This window comes from Carlito syrichta, unplaced genomic scaffold (genome assembly GCF_000164805.1).
Source record: "Carlito syrichta isolate Samal-C Ts95f unplaced genomic scaffold, Tarsius_syrichta-2.0.1 Scaffold313936, whole genome shotgun sequence".
Taxonomy (NCBI): domain Eukaryota; kingdom Metazoa; phylum Chordata; class Mammalia; order Primates; family Tarsiidae; genus Carlito; species Carlito syrichta.
The window spans coordinates 342,229-357,731 of record NW_007258032.1 but is presented as its reverse complement, the minus strand read 5'-3'; the positions used below and the strand labels follow the sequence as shown (position 1 = coordinate 357,731).

At 37.7% G+C, this 15,503-nt stretch overlaps 1 protein-coding gene across 1 annotated transcript in view; it reads left to right on the top strand.

Annotated features, from left to right (window-relative positions):
- MCCC1 (methylcrotonoyl-CoA carboxylase 1) overlaps window positions 1-15,503 on the top strand; it is a 72,908-nt gene that overhangs the window by 19,479 nt on the left and 37,926 nt on the right. The window contains exons 5-9 of the mRNA XM_008070684.2: window positions 1,931-2,052; window positions 2,887-3,034; window positions 3,122-3,243; window positions 11,280-11,391; window positions 14,660-14,741. Of these exons, the coding sequence (XP_008068875.2) occupies window positions 1,931-2,052; window positions 2,887-3,034; window positions 3,122-3,243; window positions 11,280-11,391; window positions 14,660-14,741 (586 nt within the window). The remainder of the gene's footprint in view (window positions 1-1,930; window positions 2,053-2,886; window positions 3,035-3,121; window positions 3,244-11,279; window positions 11,392-14,659; window positions 14,742-15,503) is intronic.

The window sequence follows — 15,503 nt, the reverse complement described above, 5'->3', positions numbered from 1 at the left end:
GTCATCTGAGCCCTTTGCCTTTTGCATTCTCCTGTTTCCTCCCTTTTTGCTGTCAGCGTGTTTACTCTTAGAGATCTTGCTATCCTTCAGTTGCTGATTTTCCTCTTCTATGGGCTAGAAAACCAGATACGTGGATGTGTTAAAATTCTGAGTAAGTTAGAAGTACCTAGGCTGACGTCCGAGGGTTTCTTGTTTCACTTAATGTATATGGCAGGAGTCCCTCCTGATTCACAGTTCCACTTTCAGTGGTTTCAGTTACCTGCAGTCATCCATGATTTGAAAATGTTACTTGGAAACTTCCAGAAATAAACAACTTGTAAGTTTTAAATTGCAGTTCTGAGTGGCAAAATGAGATCTCATGCAGTCTGCCTCATCCCACCCAGAACATAAATCATTCATTCCTTCATCCAGCATCTCCATGCTCTTGCTTCCTGCCCATTAGACACTTATTAGCCCTCTCAGTGACCAGATCAACTGTTGTGGCACCACAGTGCTCGTGTCCAAGTAATGATTGTTTTGCTTAATATTGGCCCCAAAGTGCAAGAGTAATAATGGTAGCAATTCAGATATGCCAAAGAGAAACCATAGCATGCTTCCTTTAAGTGAAAAGGTGGATGTTCTTGACTTCATAAGGAAATAAAAAAACCTATGAGCTGAAGTTGCTAAGATCTATGGTAAAAGTGAAGCTTCTATTCATGAAATTGTGAAAAGGGAAAAGGAAATTCACTGTTTTGCCTACATACTCCCAGACTGCAAAAATTGCGCCCATAGTGCACGATCACTGCTTAGTTAAGGTGGGAAGACATTCAATTTGTGTGTGGAAGACACAAACCAAAATGTGTTTCAGTTTTCAGCAGTCCAGTTCAGTACTGTCCACAGTTGCAGGCATCTCTAATAGTCTTGAAGCATATTCCCTGAGGATTAAGGGGGCACTACTGTATACTTTAACACATGACTTTTCATTTGCTTCTAGCTTTTCTTCTGGAAAGGTGACATTGGTAGACAGTGACCTGAAGATAAGTGAGCTATTACTGTGCTAGTGTCCTGTTCAACTTTTAGATACCATGGTTTCAGTTCTAGGTCAGTTTTACATGGAGACAGAGTCAATAAATCTCCCTTGCCACCTTGAAGCCTTTTACTCTGTGACATTTTACCCTAATGGCAATATTATTTTAAATTAAGATACAGACTTTTCTGTACCATATGACCCAGCAATTCTATTTTTGGTATGTACCTAAAAGAATTTAAAGCAGGAACTCAGATACGTGTATATCAATGTTCATAGCAGCACTATTCACAGTAGTTGAAAATTAGAAGTAACCCACGTGTCCTTCACTAGCTGATGGATAAATCAAAATGTGGAAATACATGAAGTGGACTGTTAGTTTTTAAAATAAAGGAAATTCTGATACATGCTACGTGAATGAACATTGACAAATTATGCTAGATGAAATAGCCAGACTCAAAGAGACAAACATTGTACAGTTCCATTTATATGAGTTACCCTGACTAGGCAAATTCATAGAAACAAAGTAAAATAGAGGTTACCAGGGACCAGGGAGAAAAAAAAGAGGGAAATTATGTTTGGGATGATGAAAACATTTTGGAGGTGGATGGTGGTGATGGTTGTATAACATGATGAATGTACTTAATGCCACAGAGTTGTATATTTAAAAGTGGTTAAAATGGTAACTTTTATGTTATATATAATAATAAAAAGAACTACAGATTCTTCTTATTTAGGTAAGTCTCAAGGCTTTAGTGTGGCCGTTTCAGGTATTTTTTTGGAAATAGATTTTGATAGAGACTGTAGTGTACTTATTACTCATATGGGGAAGGCCTCCCCAGATGAAGACAATTTCAACCTGCATCAGAGCTTTGCCAGTTGAGAACTACCTAGTAAGTTTGTTGTTTTATTTCTCACTTCTAGGCTATCCATCCAGGGTATGGTTTTCTTTCAGAAAACATGGAATTTGCTGAACTTTGTAAGCAAGAAGGAATTATTTTTATAGGGCCTCCTTCATCTGCAATTAGAGACATGGGTATAAAGAGGTATGAGTTTATGTCTTTTTAAATATAACCATACTGGGGGGAGCACATAACATCATTAAGGGAACCTCGTCCTAAACCAGGGGAGTGAAGACCGGTTGGGGGCCCAAACTTCACCTGCATGTAGACTTCTTATGTACCTAATCCTGACTTGTACCCCACAGCTTTACAATAAAATAAAAAAAAAATAATCATATGGAGGTCAGTTGAAATCATTTGTATTACTATAATAGGTGTTTTAATTATACTCTTGTTGCAGGCATAAGTCATTTATCTGTAATAAAAAGGGAAATGCCACTGAGTTAAAGAAAATATTTAATTAGTTGCTAATATATTAATTAGGTTTGGGGAATAAAAATAAGTTGGGATCAGCTACCACATGAAACTAATAGGCATTTTAATATTTGTATTAATATTTGTTGTCTCAGACTGTAGTTCTTTCTTTACCCATGGGATGTTTTCTTTAAAGAGTTCTACTGTAATTTGTAGAGTGAGCTGTATTTGTATTTTTCTTGAATGAAATAATTCATAGAAGACTAGGAGTGGTGGTTCATGACTATAATCCTATCACTTTGGGAGGCCAAGGCAGGAGGATTGCTTGAGGCCAGGAGTTCAGGACTAGCATGGGCAACATAGTGAGACCCCATCTCTACAAAAACTAAAAAAAAAAAAAAATTAGCTGGGTGTAGTGGCATGCACCTGTAGTCCCAGATACTTGTGAGGCTGAGGTAGAAGAATTGCCTGAGCCCAGGGGATCAAGGCCTGTCTCTAAAACAAAACAAAAAAAAAGAAGTATTTCATAAATTGGTGTGTCTTTTTTTTTTTCCAACTCTAAAGCACATCTAAATCCATAATGACTGCTGCTGGAGTGCCTGTTGTGGAAGGTTATCATGGTGAGGACCAATCAGACCAATGCCTGAAGGAACACGCTGGGAGAATCGGTTATCCTGTCATGATTAAAGCTGTCCGGGGTGGAGGAGGAAAAGTAAGATGATGTGTGCTTGTGTTTACCATTTCAGGCTAGTCTTCTTTGTTTTATTCATGTTGTAGTTATAACTCTCTTCTCTCTTAGGGCATGAGGATTGTTCAAGCAGAAAACGAATTTCAAGAACGGTTAGAGTCAGCACGGAGAGAAGCTAAGAAGTCTTTCAATGACGATGCTATGCTGATTGAGAAGTTTGTGGACACACCAAGGTGGGTTGAGCTTATTTTTCTGACCCAGATTTTTTAAATTAAATTACAAAAGTAGGCGGGGCGTGTTGGCTCAGCCTGTAATCCCAGCACTTTGGGAGGCCGAGGCAAGAAGACTGCCTGAGTCTAGGGATTCTAGACAAGCCTGGACAACTTGATGAGACCTCGTCTCTACATAAATCACAAAAATTAGTCCATCGTGGTAGTGTGTGCCTGTAGTTCTAGCTACATGGAAGACTGAGGTGGAAGGATTGCCTGAGCCCAGCAGGTCGAGGCTGTGGTGGCCATGAACAGCGTGCCACTGCATTCCAGCCTGGGCGACAGAGTGAGACTCCAACTCAAAAAAAAAAAAATTTTTTTTAAGTAATGCATGCACATTCTATAAAATGTAAAATTGTCATAGTACATAAGTACATTAAGTTTTTCAATTCCACCCCTTGATGTAACCATTGTTTATGGGATGGTACGCATTCATTCAGGCATTTTCTATGTGAATAGAAACATATATACATGTGTATATAGAAAACAAAATACATAGCTAAGAACAGTGAATAGACTCTTATATACTATTGTATACTTACGTATTATACACTAATATCTTAGACATCTTTCCATGTCAGTAAATACAGGTCTACCTCATTCTTTTCTTTGATGGCTTAACGGTTCCATGATATTGATATACCATTAATTCATTCAGTCTGTTTCTTGAAAGTTGATGAAATTTAGGGTTTTTTCAATATAAAAAAATTATTGTAATAAATTAAACTGTATTTATAGAACTCTGAGCATCAGTTGAGATTCTCAGAAAATGGAATTAGTTACCCAAGTTGAATTATAATAAAAAGTGATATATTAATAAATAATAATAGCAGTTAACATTTCTATTGTACTTACCATGTACCAGATTCTAAATATTTTACATATACTAAGTAATCTTGCAGTCCTTCTAGTTCTTTTTTTTTTTTTTTGAGTTGGAGTCTCACTCTGTCACCCGCACTGGAGTGTAGTGGCATACTCCTGGCCACCACAGCCTCGACCTACTGGGCTCCGGCGATCCTTCCGCCTCAGCCTTTCAAGTAGCTGGAACTATAGGCGGATGCTACCATGTCCAGCTAATTTTTTATTTATTGTAGAGACAAGGTCTCCCCAAGTTGCCTGGGCTGGTCTTGAACCCACAGGCTCAGGCATTTCACTCACCTCAGGCTCCCAAAGTGCTGGGATTATAGGCTGAGCCACCGAGCCCAACTAGTCCTTCTAATTCTAATCTAATTCTTACAACAACTTCATTAGGTAGGTACTATTCTCATTTTACAGATGAGGACAGTGTTTTGTTTTGTTGTAGAGAATTACCTTAGACTGGGTGATTTATAAAGAGAAGAGGTTTGTTTTGGCTCACAGTTCTACAGACTATACAAGAAGCATAGTGCTGGCATCTCTTTCTGGTGAGGGCCTCAGGAAGCTCACAATCATGGCAGAAAACGAAGAAGGAACAGGCATTTCACATGGTGAGACAGAGAGAAAGAAAGAGAGGAGAAGTTGCCAGCCTCTTTTTAATAATCAGGTTTTATGTGAACTAACAGAGTAAGAGCTCACTCATTACTGTGGGAAGTGCACCAAACCATTCATGAGAGGTCTGCTCCCATGACCCAAGAATCTAATAGGCCTCACCTATAACACTGAGGATCATATTTTGTTATTTGTTTTTGTTTGTGTTTTTTGAGTTGGCGTCTCCCTCTGTCACCCAGGCTGGAGTGTAGTGGCATGCTCATGGCCACGGCAGCGTTGACCTGCTGGGCTCAGGTGATACTTCTCCCTCAGCCTTCCAAGTAGCTAGAACTGCAGGCATGCACCACCATGTCCAGCTAATTTTTCTTTATTTATTGTAGAGACAAGGTCTTGCCAAGTTCCTCAGGCTGGTCTCGAAACTCTGGACTCAGGCAATCCTCTCACCTCCGCCTCCCAAGTACTGGGATTACAGGTGTGAGCCACTCTGCTCAGTTGAGGATCATATTTAAACATGAAATTTGGAGAGACCAAATATCCAGACTATATGAGACACTAAATAACAGAGCAGTCGTATTACTTGTCTGAGGTCAGCCAGCTAGTAAGTAGTAAAGCTGAGATTTGAACCTAACAGGTTTGACTCTAGACTTCATATTCTAAGCCACTGCACTAAACTACTTCTTTAGGTACCACTGTTGCAAATGAAGTGAGGAATTCTAAATAGTTATGTTTTCTGGAATTTTATTTTCATGTTTATTGTTTAAAATAAGTTTCTGGCCATGTGTGGTGGCTCATACCTATAATACCAGCAATTTGGGAGGCTGAGGCAAGAGGATTGTCTGAGCCCAAGAGTTCAAGACTAATCTGGACAATGTGACGATACCTCGTGTCTACAGTAAAATTAAAGAATTAGCCAGGCGTGGTGGCACATGCCTGTGGTCTCAGCTACTTGGAAGACTGAGGTAGAAGCCCAGCAGGTTGAGGCTACAGTATTCATAATTGTGCACTACACTCCAGCCTGGACAACAGAGTGAGTTCTTGACTCAAAAAAAAAGTTTCTTTATAAAGTTTCTTGTTCTATAGATATGTGTGTATGTGTGTGTGTATGTGTGTGTATGTGTGTGTGTGTGTGGTGTGTGTGTGTGTGTGTGTGTGTGTAAATTTATATATTTATATTTATATGACCTATAAGTCAGGTGAACAGAATAAATTATTGGGGAACTATGACCAGAAAGGGATTTACCTTGAAGGTAATAAACTTGAAGCTTCCCTTGCGTGAGCCCCTTGGAACTGTCCCTAAGCATAGCATAGTAAATGAAATTCAATTAGAGTTCAGTTGTTCACATTTACATTTATACATGTATTAGCTGCAAGAGTCTAGACCATATAGCCTAGGTGTGTGGTAAACTACACCATCTAGCTGTGTGTGTGTGTGTGTGTGTGTGTGTGTGTGTGTGTGTGTATGTGTATATTGCCAAAAATAGTGTATATGAATTTTAAGTATGACATTTGCTCAAAAGATGGTGTTAGTCAAATGAATGTTGGTATCATACGACAGGCAGGACAGTCAAAGAAAATGGTGGAAGTGCAGTTGAGCAAATGTAATATTGCACATTGCTACCATAATTCAATTCAACTCCTAAGAGTAATACATAGATAATATCTCTTAAAATGTGTATACATTTTTGGTACCCCTTTATTTATTTGTTTGTTTGTTTTCCTTTATATATTACCTGGCATACTACTTTCCTCATAGTAGGTAATCAGTACTATTTTTTAAAAAATATACAAGTAATATGAATGTATTACAAACTTTTAGAAAACACAGGAGATGGAAAACAAAATAACTCATATATTATTAACATTTCTACATACAGTCATGCATTGCTTAATGATAGAGATACGTTCTGAGAAATGCATTGTTAGGTGATTTAATCACTGTGGGAACATTGTAGAGTGTTTGCTCTTGCACAAACCTAGATGGTATAACTTACTACACCTAGGCGATATGGTATAGAGTATTGCTCCTAGGCTACAAACCTGTACAGCATGTTACCATACTGAATTCTGCAACACAATGTTGTAACACAATGGCAGGCACTTGTGTATCTAAATATATCCAAACATAGGAAAGGTAGTATGTTGCACTAGTGTCACTAGATGCTAGGAATTTTCAACTCTATCTTAATCCTATGAGATTACCATTTTGTATGCAGTCTGTTGTTGACTGAAATGCTATGTGGTGTGTGACTGTATTTCTATTTTGTGTTTTCTAGTAATATTTGAATATCATGATAATACTGTATGTACTTTATATCCTGCTAGATAATTACCTGTTGAACTAATGGAGTGCCAAAAGGTTGTCAGGGTAGTAAATATTAAGATGTTTTATAAATCCAGTCAGAACTATTAAGTGTGTCTGAAGGACTTGGATCGAAAACCATCTTTAAAAGGTATTATTTTAGAAGGAAAAAAAAAGAAGACAGATTCCTTCCTCAGTTCATATTCAACACATGTTCTAGATAGGTTGAAAACACAAGTAGGAAAATAAAAATTTTAGAACTCTTAGAAAATATCAAGATACTCTTGACAGAAACCAGCTGTATCTGGCTATCTATCTGTCCAGACTTACTGCTGAGTTGGAGCAGCTGGAATTTAATGTACCACTTGATTCTCAGACTGTTTTAGACACTGTGCTCCAGAAGCTCTAAGTTAGATAAAGCAGCACAGAAAAGGGTCAGAGAAGGAAAATAACAAGAGTGACTTAATGACTACAGAAGTCATAACAAAACACAGATTGTCATTGAGTTTTCCTTGTAAGCAGCAAAAGGAAGAGTTCTCAGAAGTTCAAACTAACTTGTGAGAACTCAGGAAAGAGCTGCTCTGTGCTCTTGATATGGCCCACATGTTCCCTTCATGACTGGAATCCCTGCTATCATGTTTCCTTCCCTGGGGCAGCCAAAAGTTGAGAGAGACCATGGAAGAGGTAGAACTTCACAGTTGGAACTGAAAAACAAACACTTCAGCTCCCATATGCGAAGAACTTGGAAGTCATCACTCATATCTAAAAAGCAAGAAGAAAGCTGAACAAAATGAAAGTAAGTGACTTCAGACCCATCAGAGAATTGAGGCGACAGGACAAACCACCACTCTGAAGTCTGGACATGCGTGTGAAGACAGCAAGTCACACCCTAGATCAGCTTACCTGGAGCAGGGGCTGCTAGAGCCATGACACTGAAATGGGAATTTTGACAAGTAGCTAAGTGTGGTCTTGATCGTGAGATACTTCTTGGAGCCCAACCTTGGAGGGACCTCTCACTTTCATAAGTTTTACCTCCAGGAATCTAACCAGATTCTCACAGTAAAAATCTGAGAAAAAAATCCTCCATGTTTTGGGGCAGTGGGAGGGGAAAAGGAACCATTTTGAAATAGATCCAAAGCATTCTATTCTCCCTAATGAAAGAAATTCTAACACCATGGGAAATGTTACTAGACCCTTTTCCTCCTGGGAGCAAGTCAGTCAGCCAACTCCAAAACCCTGTAGCCTTCCTGCTTCACCTAATGGAAGAAAAAGAACAAGACTAAGAAACACTTCTCAGAACAAATACAGGGCCATTAAAAGACTGAGATTTAATCATAAATTTATAGAATGCTTTCCCTTCCCCATATTTTACTACTATGTTGCCATGGTCTGAATGTTTTTGTCCATTTAAAGTTCATATATTGAAGCTTAATCCCCAAGTTAGTAAGAGGTAGGGCCTCTGGCAGGTGATTAGGGCATGAGGGCTCTGCCCTCATGAATGGGATTAGTGTCCCCAGTAAAAGGGCTTGCGGGTGCCTATTTGCCACTTCCCTATTTCACCATGTGAGGACACAGCAACAAGGTGCCATCTATGGGGAACAGTCCCTCGCCAGACACTGAATCTGCCAATGCCTTGATCTTGCACTTCTCAGCCTGTAGAACTATAGGAAATACATTTTTGTTGTTTATAAATTACCTAATCTAAGATATTTTGTTATAGCAGCCAAAAAAGACTGAGACACATGTTACCAGGTCTCTGGGATATTAACAATGGATTACAACTAGAGGAGCTGTAAAATACAGACTCTAATTAAGAAGGAGTTTTTAGGGAAACCAAAGACACTCAGATTAAAGATAAAACCTCTGGCACCCATAGCTACTGCAGACATTAAACACAGCCTGTGTCCTAGCCAGGTTAACATAAGACCTCACTTTAAAGATCTGTTTACCTCATATTCTATTACCTGATACATTATGTTCTACTTTTAACAAAAAAATTACAAGGCATGCTGAAGGACAAGAAGAAGTACAGTCTGAAGAGGCAAAGTAAGCATCAGAACCAGACTAAGATATTACACAAGCCTAGGAGTTATCAAATAGGGAATTTAAACTGATTAATATGTTGAAAACTCTAAGGGAGTAAGTTGAGAATGTGCAAGAACAGGTGGGTAATGTAAACAGAGAGATGGTAACACTAAAAGAGAACTGGAAGAAAATGCCAGAAATGAGAAACATTAACAGAAATGAAGAATGCATTTGATGGACTCATCAGTAGGTTAGACACAGCCAAGGAACGAGTCAGTGATCTTGAACATACGTTAATAGAAGGTTCCCAAACTGAAATGCAGAAAGAAAAATAAAAAACAAAGCAAACAAACAAAAACAGAATATCCAAGAACTGTGGGACAAATTGAAAAGGTGTCTGTAACATGTTATTTGAATGCCATAAGGGGAGGGGAGAAAGCAGTAGGAGAAATGTTTGAAGTAGTAGTTACCAAGAATTTTCCAAAATTAATAACAGATACTCAACCATGGAATCAAGAAGTTCAGAGGACACTAAGTGGAATACCAAAATATCTACACCTGTGCACATCATATTCAAATGGCAGAAAAAGAAAGACAAATAGAAAATCTTTAAAGAAGCATAGGGTGGTGAGTGAGGGGAGAGTTTACTTATAAAGGAAGAAGGGTAAGAAATCCCTTCAGAAACCAGACAAACAAGAAGAAAGTAGAGTGAAACAGCATGTAAAGTGTTGAGGAAAAAAACCACCAACCTAGATAGCTATGTCCAGTGAAATTATCTTTCAAATGTCAAGAAGAAATACTTTATCAGACAAACAGAAATTGAGCAAATTCATCACCAGTAGACCTGCCTTGTAAGAAATAGTAACAGAAATGCTTCAGAGAAAAGGAAAATGATGTAGATAAGAAATGTGAATCTAAAGAGAATTAGAGAAGGAATAGGTGAAGGTAAAATAAAATCTCTTATTTTTCTTTTTTCTAAATTGATTGAACAGAGAGCAGTTTGTTCAAAATAATGGTAATGATGTATTTGACAATTATAGCTTAGGATAAATAAAAAGAGGAAAAGTCAACAAGACCAAAAAAAAAAAAAAAAAAAAAAAACAGAAAAGAAGGAATCAGCTCCTAAGTATTTTATTAAGAGAATGTATTGGACAGGTTGGAAAATTAAAAAATGGAACATTTAGGAAAGAAGATATATCAAGAAGATATATCAAGTGGTTAAATGTAGTATGTCATAAGGTAAACAAAAAGAATAGAAATACCCCATTGTGCTGACACAGTACATTTACAAGACTTCCTGGCTTTTAAATTTCCTCTATGTTGACAGTTTTTCTTTTTAAAAATCAGCCAAAAAAAATTTTGCTGATCGTTTATTTCTGTATTATGGTAGTGAACATGTGAGGTGAACTACAGTGTGAACATATACTTTCATGTTCACCAAATGGTCTATATTAGCCTTATTTTCACAAGTGTTATGTGTATTCATTCATAATATTTATCATACTTTTACAATTTTATACTTAACGTTAAAGTTCCTTTTTTGAGTTTTATTATGATTTAATGTTAGTATATTCTTAAAATATGAATGATCCATATTAATTTAATTTATTTGAATTTCCTGGATGAGCCATTTTAATTTCAGTCTTTCATAGTTTATAAAATCTGACTTGAAAGGGTTGTTTTAAAAAGACAGGTCATAAAAACATTCTGTTTGACAATCTATGAATTGTGAGTATAGTTTATAATTTTGATGAAGTCAAATTTGTCAGTATTCTCCTTGACAATTAGTACTTTTTGTTACTAATCCCTACTTTAAGTCTCTGTATTCTGCTTTTTAAAAGATGTATTTTTTTATTAGAGTGGAGGAATATGCTTTTCTTATTGGCTATTCATTTTTTTTTCTCTTAAATGCTCATTCTACAAATGGAAACTTTTTCACTGAGTTTTTACAGGATTATAGTTTTGCTTCTAAATATATAATCTATTTTGAGGTCAAAATATATCTTGACCATTGCTTTGTTAAACCCTTTCTCCATGTGGCTTTTTGAGCTGTGGCCATCATGTTTCCTTAATACCCCTCCACTCCCCGCTTCACTTTCTAAATAGAAATGATGGAATCCTGTTCATTGTGGCTAACAGTTTAGTTTAATAAATGTGTTATTTATCACTGTTAACAAAGTATATAACCATGTGTGTTGCTTTTAAATAGGCATGTGGAAGTCCAGGTGTTTGGTGATCACCATGGCAATGCTGTGTACCTGTTTGAAAGAGATTGTAGTGTGCAGAGGCGACATCAGAAGATCATTGAGGAGGCCCCAGCGGTAAGGACTTTGTAAAAGAAATTTGTAAACTTTTCTCTCTAATGTGAACTTTATTACTCTGATTTTCACATCTGAAATCTGTGAAGCTACTGTCTCCCACCTCCCAAACTCCTGGTGGCCACTTCCCAATAGTAGTGGAATGAAAAGATCTCCTGTAGTGTTGGGGGTGAAGAGGTTTTGATGTTCTGGGGGTCCCAAAACAAGACTGTCTTCTTCCTGGGTGAAATCTGGGAAAATCTGTTCTGATCCCAAGCCTGACTTAGAGTGGCTGTCTAGTGAGGTTTCAATGCACATTTTATTTTTATTTTATTTATTTTTTTGAGTCAGAGTCTCAAAAAACTGCACAATCACAGTTCACCGCAGCCTCCAACTTTTGGGCTCAGGCGATCCTTCAACCCCTCAAGTAGCTGGGACTACAGCGCACCACCGTGCCTGACTAATATTTGTATTTTTTTGTAGAGACAAGTTCTCATTTTGTTGTCCAGGCTGATCTTCCTGGGCTGTCAGGAAGAAGTAGCAGTCCTCCTACTTCTTCCTCCCAAAGTGCTGGGATTGCAGGCATTTTGAATTGTAATTAACTTAATTCTAGTGAATTAATTCATTACATTATAGGAACAGAATGAAATGGTCTGGTTAATTGAATGTATTTTTTAATGAAGACTCTTTTTTTTTTGATTGGAGTCTCACTCTGGTGCCCAGACTGGAGTGCAGTGGCCTCTCCCGGCCACTGCAGCCTCGACCTGCTGGGCTCCGGCGATCCTTCCGCCTCAACCTTCCCAGTAGCTGGAATTACAGGCATGCGCTACCACACCCGGCTGATTTTTTTTTTTTATTTATTGTAGAGATGAGGTCTCACTGCCCAGGAGGGTCTCGAACTCGCAGGCTCAGGCAATCCACTCACCTCAGCCTCCCAAAGGCACAGGATTACAGGCTGAGCCACCAAGCCCGGCTTAATGAAGACTTTTAACTATTTTATGTTCCTAAAATATACTAGTTGTTTTCCTGCGTTAATGGTTATATTGTAAAGAAAAGAGCATCACTCCTTTGGCAGCTTTTGTTCCCTTAACATGTTTGCATCTCTTTGAGCTTTCTGCTTGCTTTGTTTAGATTATTATCTGTGTCAAGACCTGTGACCAGAACTATGTATTTTTGGATTTACATTTCTTTGGAGCCTGCTACTGTCATAGGCTCTTGTTCAGGTTATATACATTTTTTTTTCAATAAGTATTTTCAAAAAGTCAGGGATCAGAGGTTTCTGGTTAATCGGTTAGTCTTATACTATATTTAAAATTCAGTTTCTATTTAGAGTATATTATACCATTTGAAGTAAATTGTCAATAATAACTCAGGCAGTGATTAATTAAATATATATTTGTAGAGCACTGTTTTAAAACATAAAAAGCTTTTCTTATTAATAGGCATTTCTTTTTTCTTTCTTTTTTTTTTTGAGTTGGGGTCTCACTCCATCGCCCAGGCTGGAGTGCAGTAGCATGCTTGTGGCCACCCCAGCATCAACCTACTGGGCACCAGTGATCCTTCTGCCTCAGCCTTCCAAGTAGCTGTAACTATAGGCGCATGCTACCATACCCGACTAATTTTTTTATTTATTGTAGAGACATGGTCTTGCCAAGTTGCCCAGGCTGGTCTTGAACCCATGGACTCAGGCAATCCACTCACCTTGGCCTCCCAAAGTGCTGGGATTACAGGCTGAGCCACTGAGCCCGACCTATATGCATTTCTTTTCATGGACCTTTCTTATTAACTTGAAATCTCAAAGTTTTCCATTATTTCAAAATAATCATTAGGCACATGGTGCAGATTACCCTGTCATCCTGAAACCAACTAAGGATTGTTGAAGGTTTTCATATTGATACATGTAATTTTAAGTGGATATTCAGTTATGAAAGTTGTCATATAGTTGACAAGGGACAAGATATGTAATTATGCTGAAATTCATAAAAATTAGCAGAATCACTAAACTTTGGTATATTGACAGTTAAACTGGTATAGGACAGTAGTTCTTGATGAAATGTATAACGTGCCTTTTTATTTTTAATGCAATATATGATACATAGAAGTATAATACAGTGATGTGTTGCTTAACAGGACTTTTAAGAAATGCGTCATCACGTTATTTTGTCATTGTCTGAATATCATGGAGTGTACTCACACAAACCTAAATGGTACAGCCCACTACACAAGTAGGCTATTGGTATATATAGTCTGTTGCTCCTAATCTATAAACTTGTATAGCATGTTACTGCACTGAATACTGGAGGCTGTTGTAACACACTGGTAAATATTTGAATGTCTAAACATACCTAAACATAGAAAAAGTACAGTAAAAATACAGTATTAAAGATAAACAGCGGGCCAGGCACAGTGGCTCATGCCTATAATCCCAGCACTTTAGTAGACCAAGGCAGTTCAAGACCAGTCTGGGCAACATAGCAAGACCTCTTCTCTACAAAATATCGAAAAATTACTCAGGAGGCTGACACAGGAGGATCTCTGGAGCCCAGGAGCTGGAGTCTCCTGAAGGACCTGCCCGAGGCTGTTTTACAGTAAACTTTTTTAAATGGAAGAAATACACTTTAAAGCAGGGATCCCCAACCCCTGGGCTGTGGACTGGTACCAGTCTGTGGCCTGTTAGGAACTGGGACCGCACTGCAGAAGGTGAATGGCAGGTGAACAGAGTTCCATCTTCTGTCAAATCAGTAGTGGCATTAGATTCTCACAGGAGCACAAAGCCTATTGTGAACTGTGCATGCGAGGTTCTTATTAGAATCTAATGCCTGATGATCCCCTCCTCCCCATCCATGGAAAAATTGTCTTCCACGAAACTGGTCCTTGATGCCAAAAAGGTTGGGGACTGCTGCTTTTAAAGTATGATAAAAAGTAGTATAGTAAATGTGAACCAGTAACATAGTCACTTGTTATCATTATCAAGTGTTGTGTACTGTACATGATTGCGCTATTATGCTTTTATACGACTAGCTATGCGGTAAGTGTGTTTACACTAGTAGCACCACAAACACATGAGTAATGCCTTGTGCTATGATGTTTTGATGGCTATGATGTCACTAGGGGATAGGAATATTTCAACTTCATTGTAATCTTATGGGACTATCGTCACATATGCGGTCTGTCATTGACGTTCGTTGACTGAAACACCATTATGTAGCATCTGACGATATTGGAATTTAATGGAAATTTTTAGTAAGATACACTACTAATGGAGATTTATTTTAAATATTTTTTTTCATAGCCTGGTATTACACCTGAAATAAGAAAAAAGCTTGGAGAAGCTGCAGTTAGAGCCGCTAAAGCTGTAAATTATGTTGGAGCAGGTATGTTAAGATTTGCTTCTAATAGAAGAGACGAAACATTTGTTTATGTTTTAGAAGGCAAGAGAAGCAGATAGCTTTTAAATTAATGACTTTTAGGTTTTTTAAAAGATATATTGAGGGCCTATATATGCATAAATATGTTTATGTACATATGTATTCAAAACAAACATTTCACTAAACAGTACTTACGTTAGTTATATATGATGAGGTTTGATATTTTCTATTCTATTTAAAATAAAATCACTAAATTGATTTTTTTGCTTTTTTTAATAATAAACTTTGTTTTTTAAAATAGTTTTCAGTTTACAGCATAATTGAGGGAAAAGTACAGAGTTCCCATGTATCTCCTATCCCTTCCCACATATTTGTTAAAATTAATGAACCTACATTGACACATTGTCATCACCCAAGTCCATAGTTTACATTAGGACTCATTCTTGGTGTGGTGTATGTTCTGTGAGTTTTGCCAAATGTATAATAATGATATGTATCTACCATTGTAGTACTGATATGTATCTACAGTTAGCTGCAAAACAGACTCAGGCAAGTCCTTCAGGAAGTATTACAGAGGAAGGCGTTGTCATCATAGGAAATGACAGCTCCATGCGTGTTATTACCCCTGAAGACCTTCTAGTCAGACAAGATGTGGAGGTAGAAGACTGTCATGTTGATGACCCATAGCTAATATGTGTGTTTGTGTCATTTCTTTTCTTTTTTTTTTTTTTGAGTTGGAGTCTCACTCTGTCGCCCAGATTGGAGTGC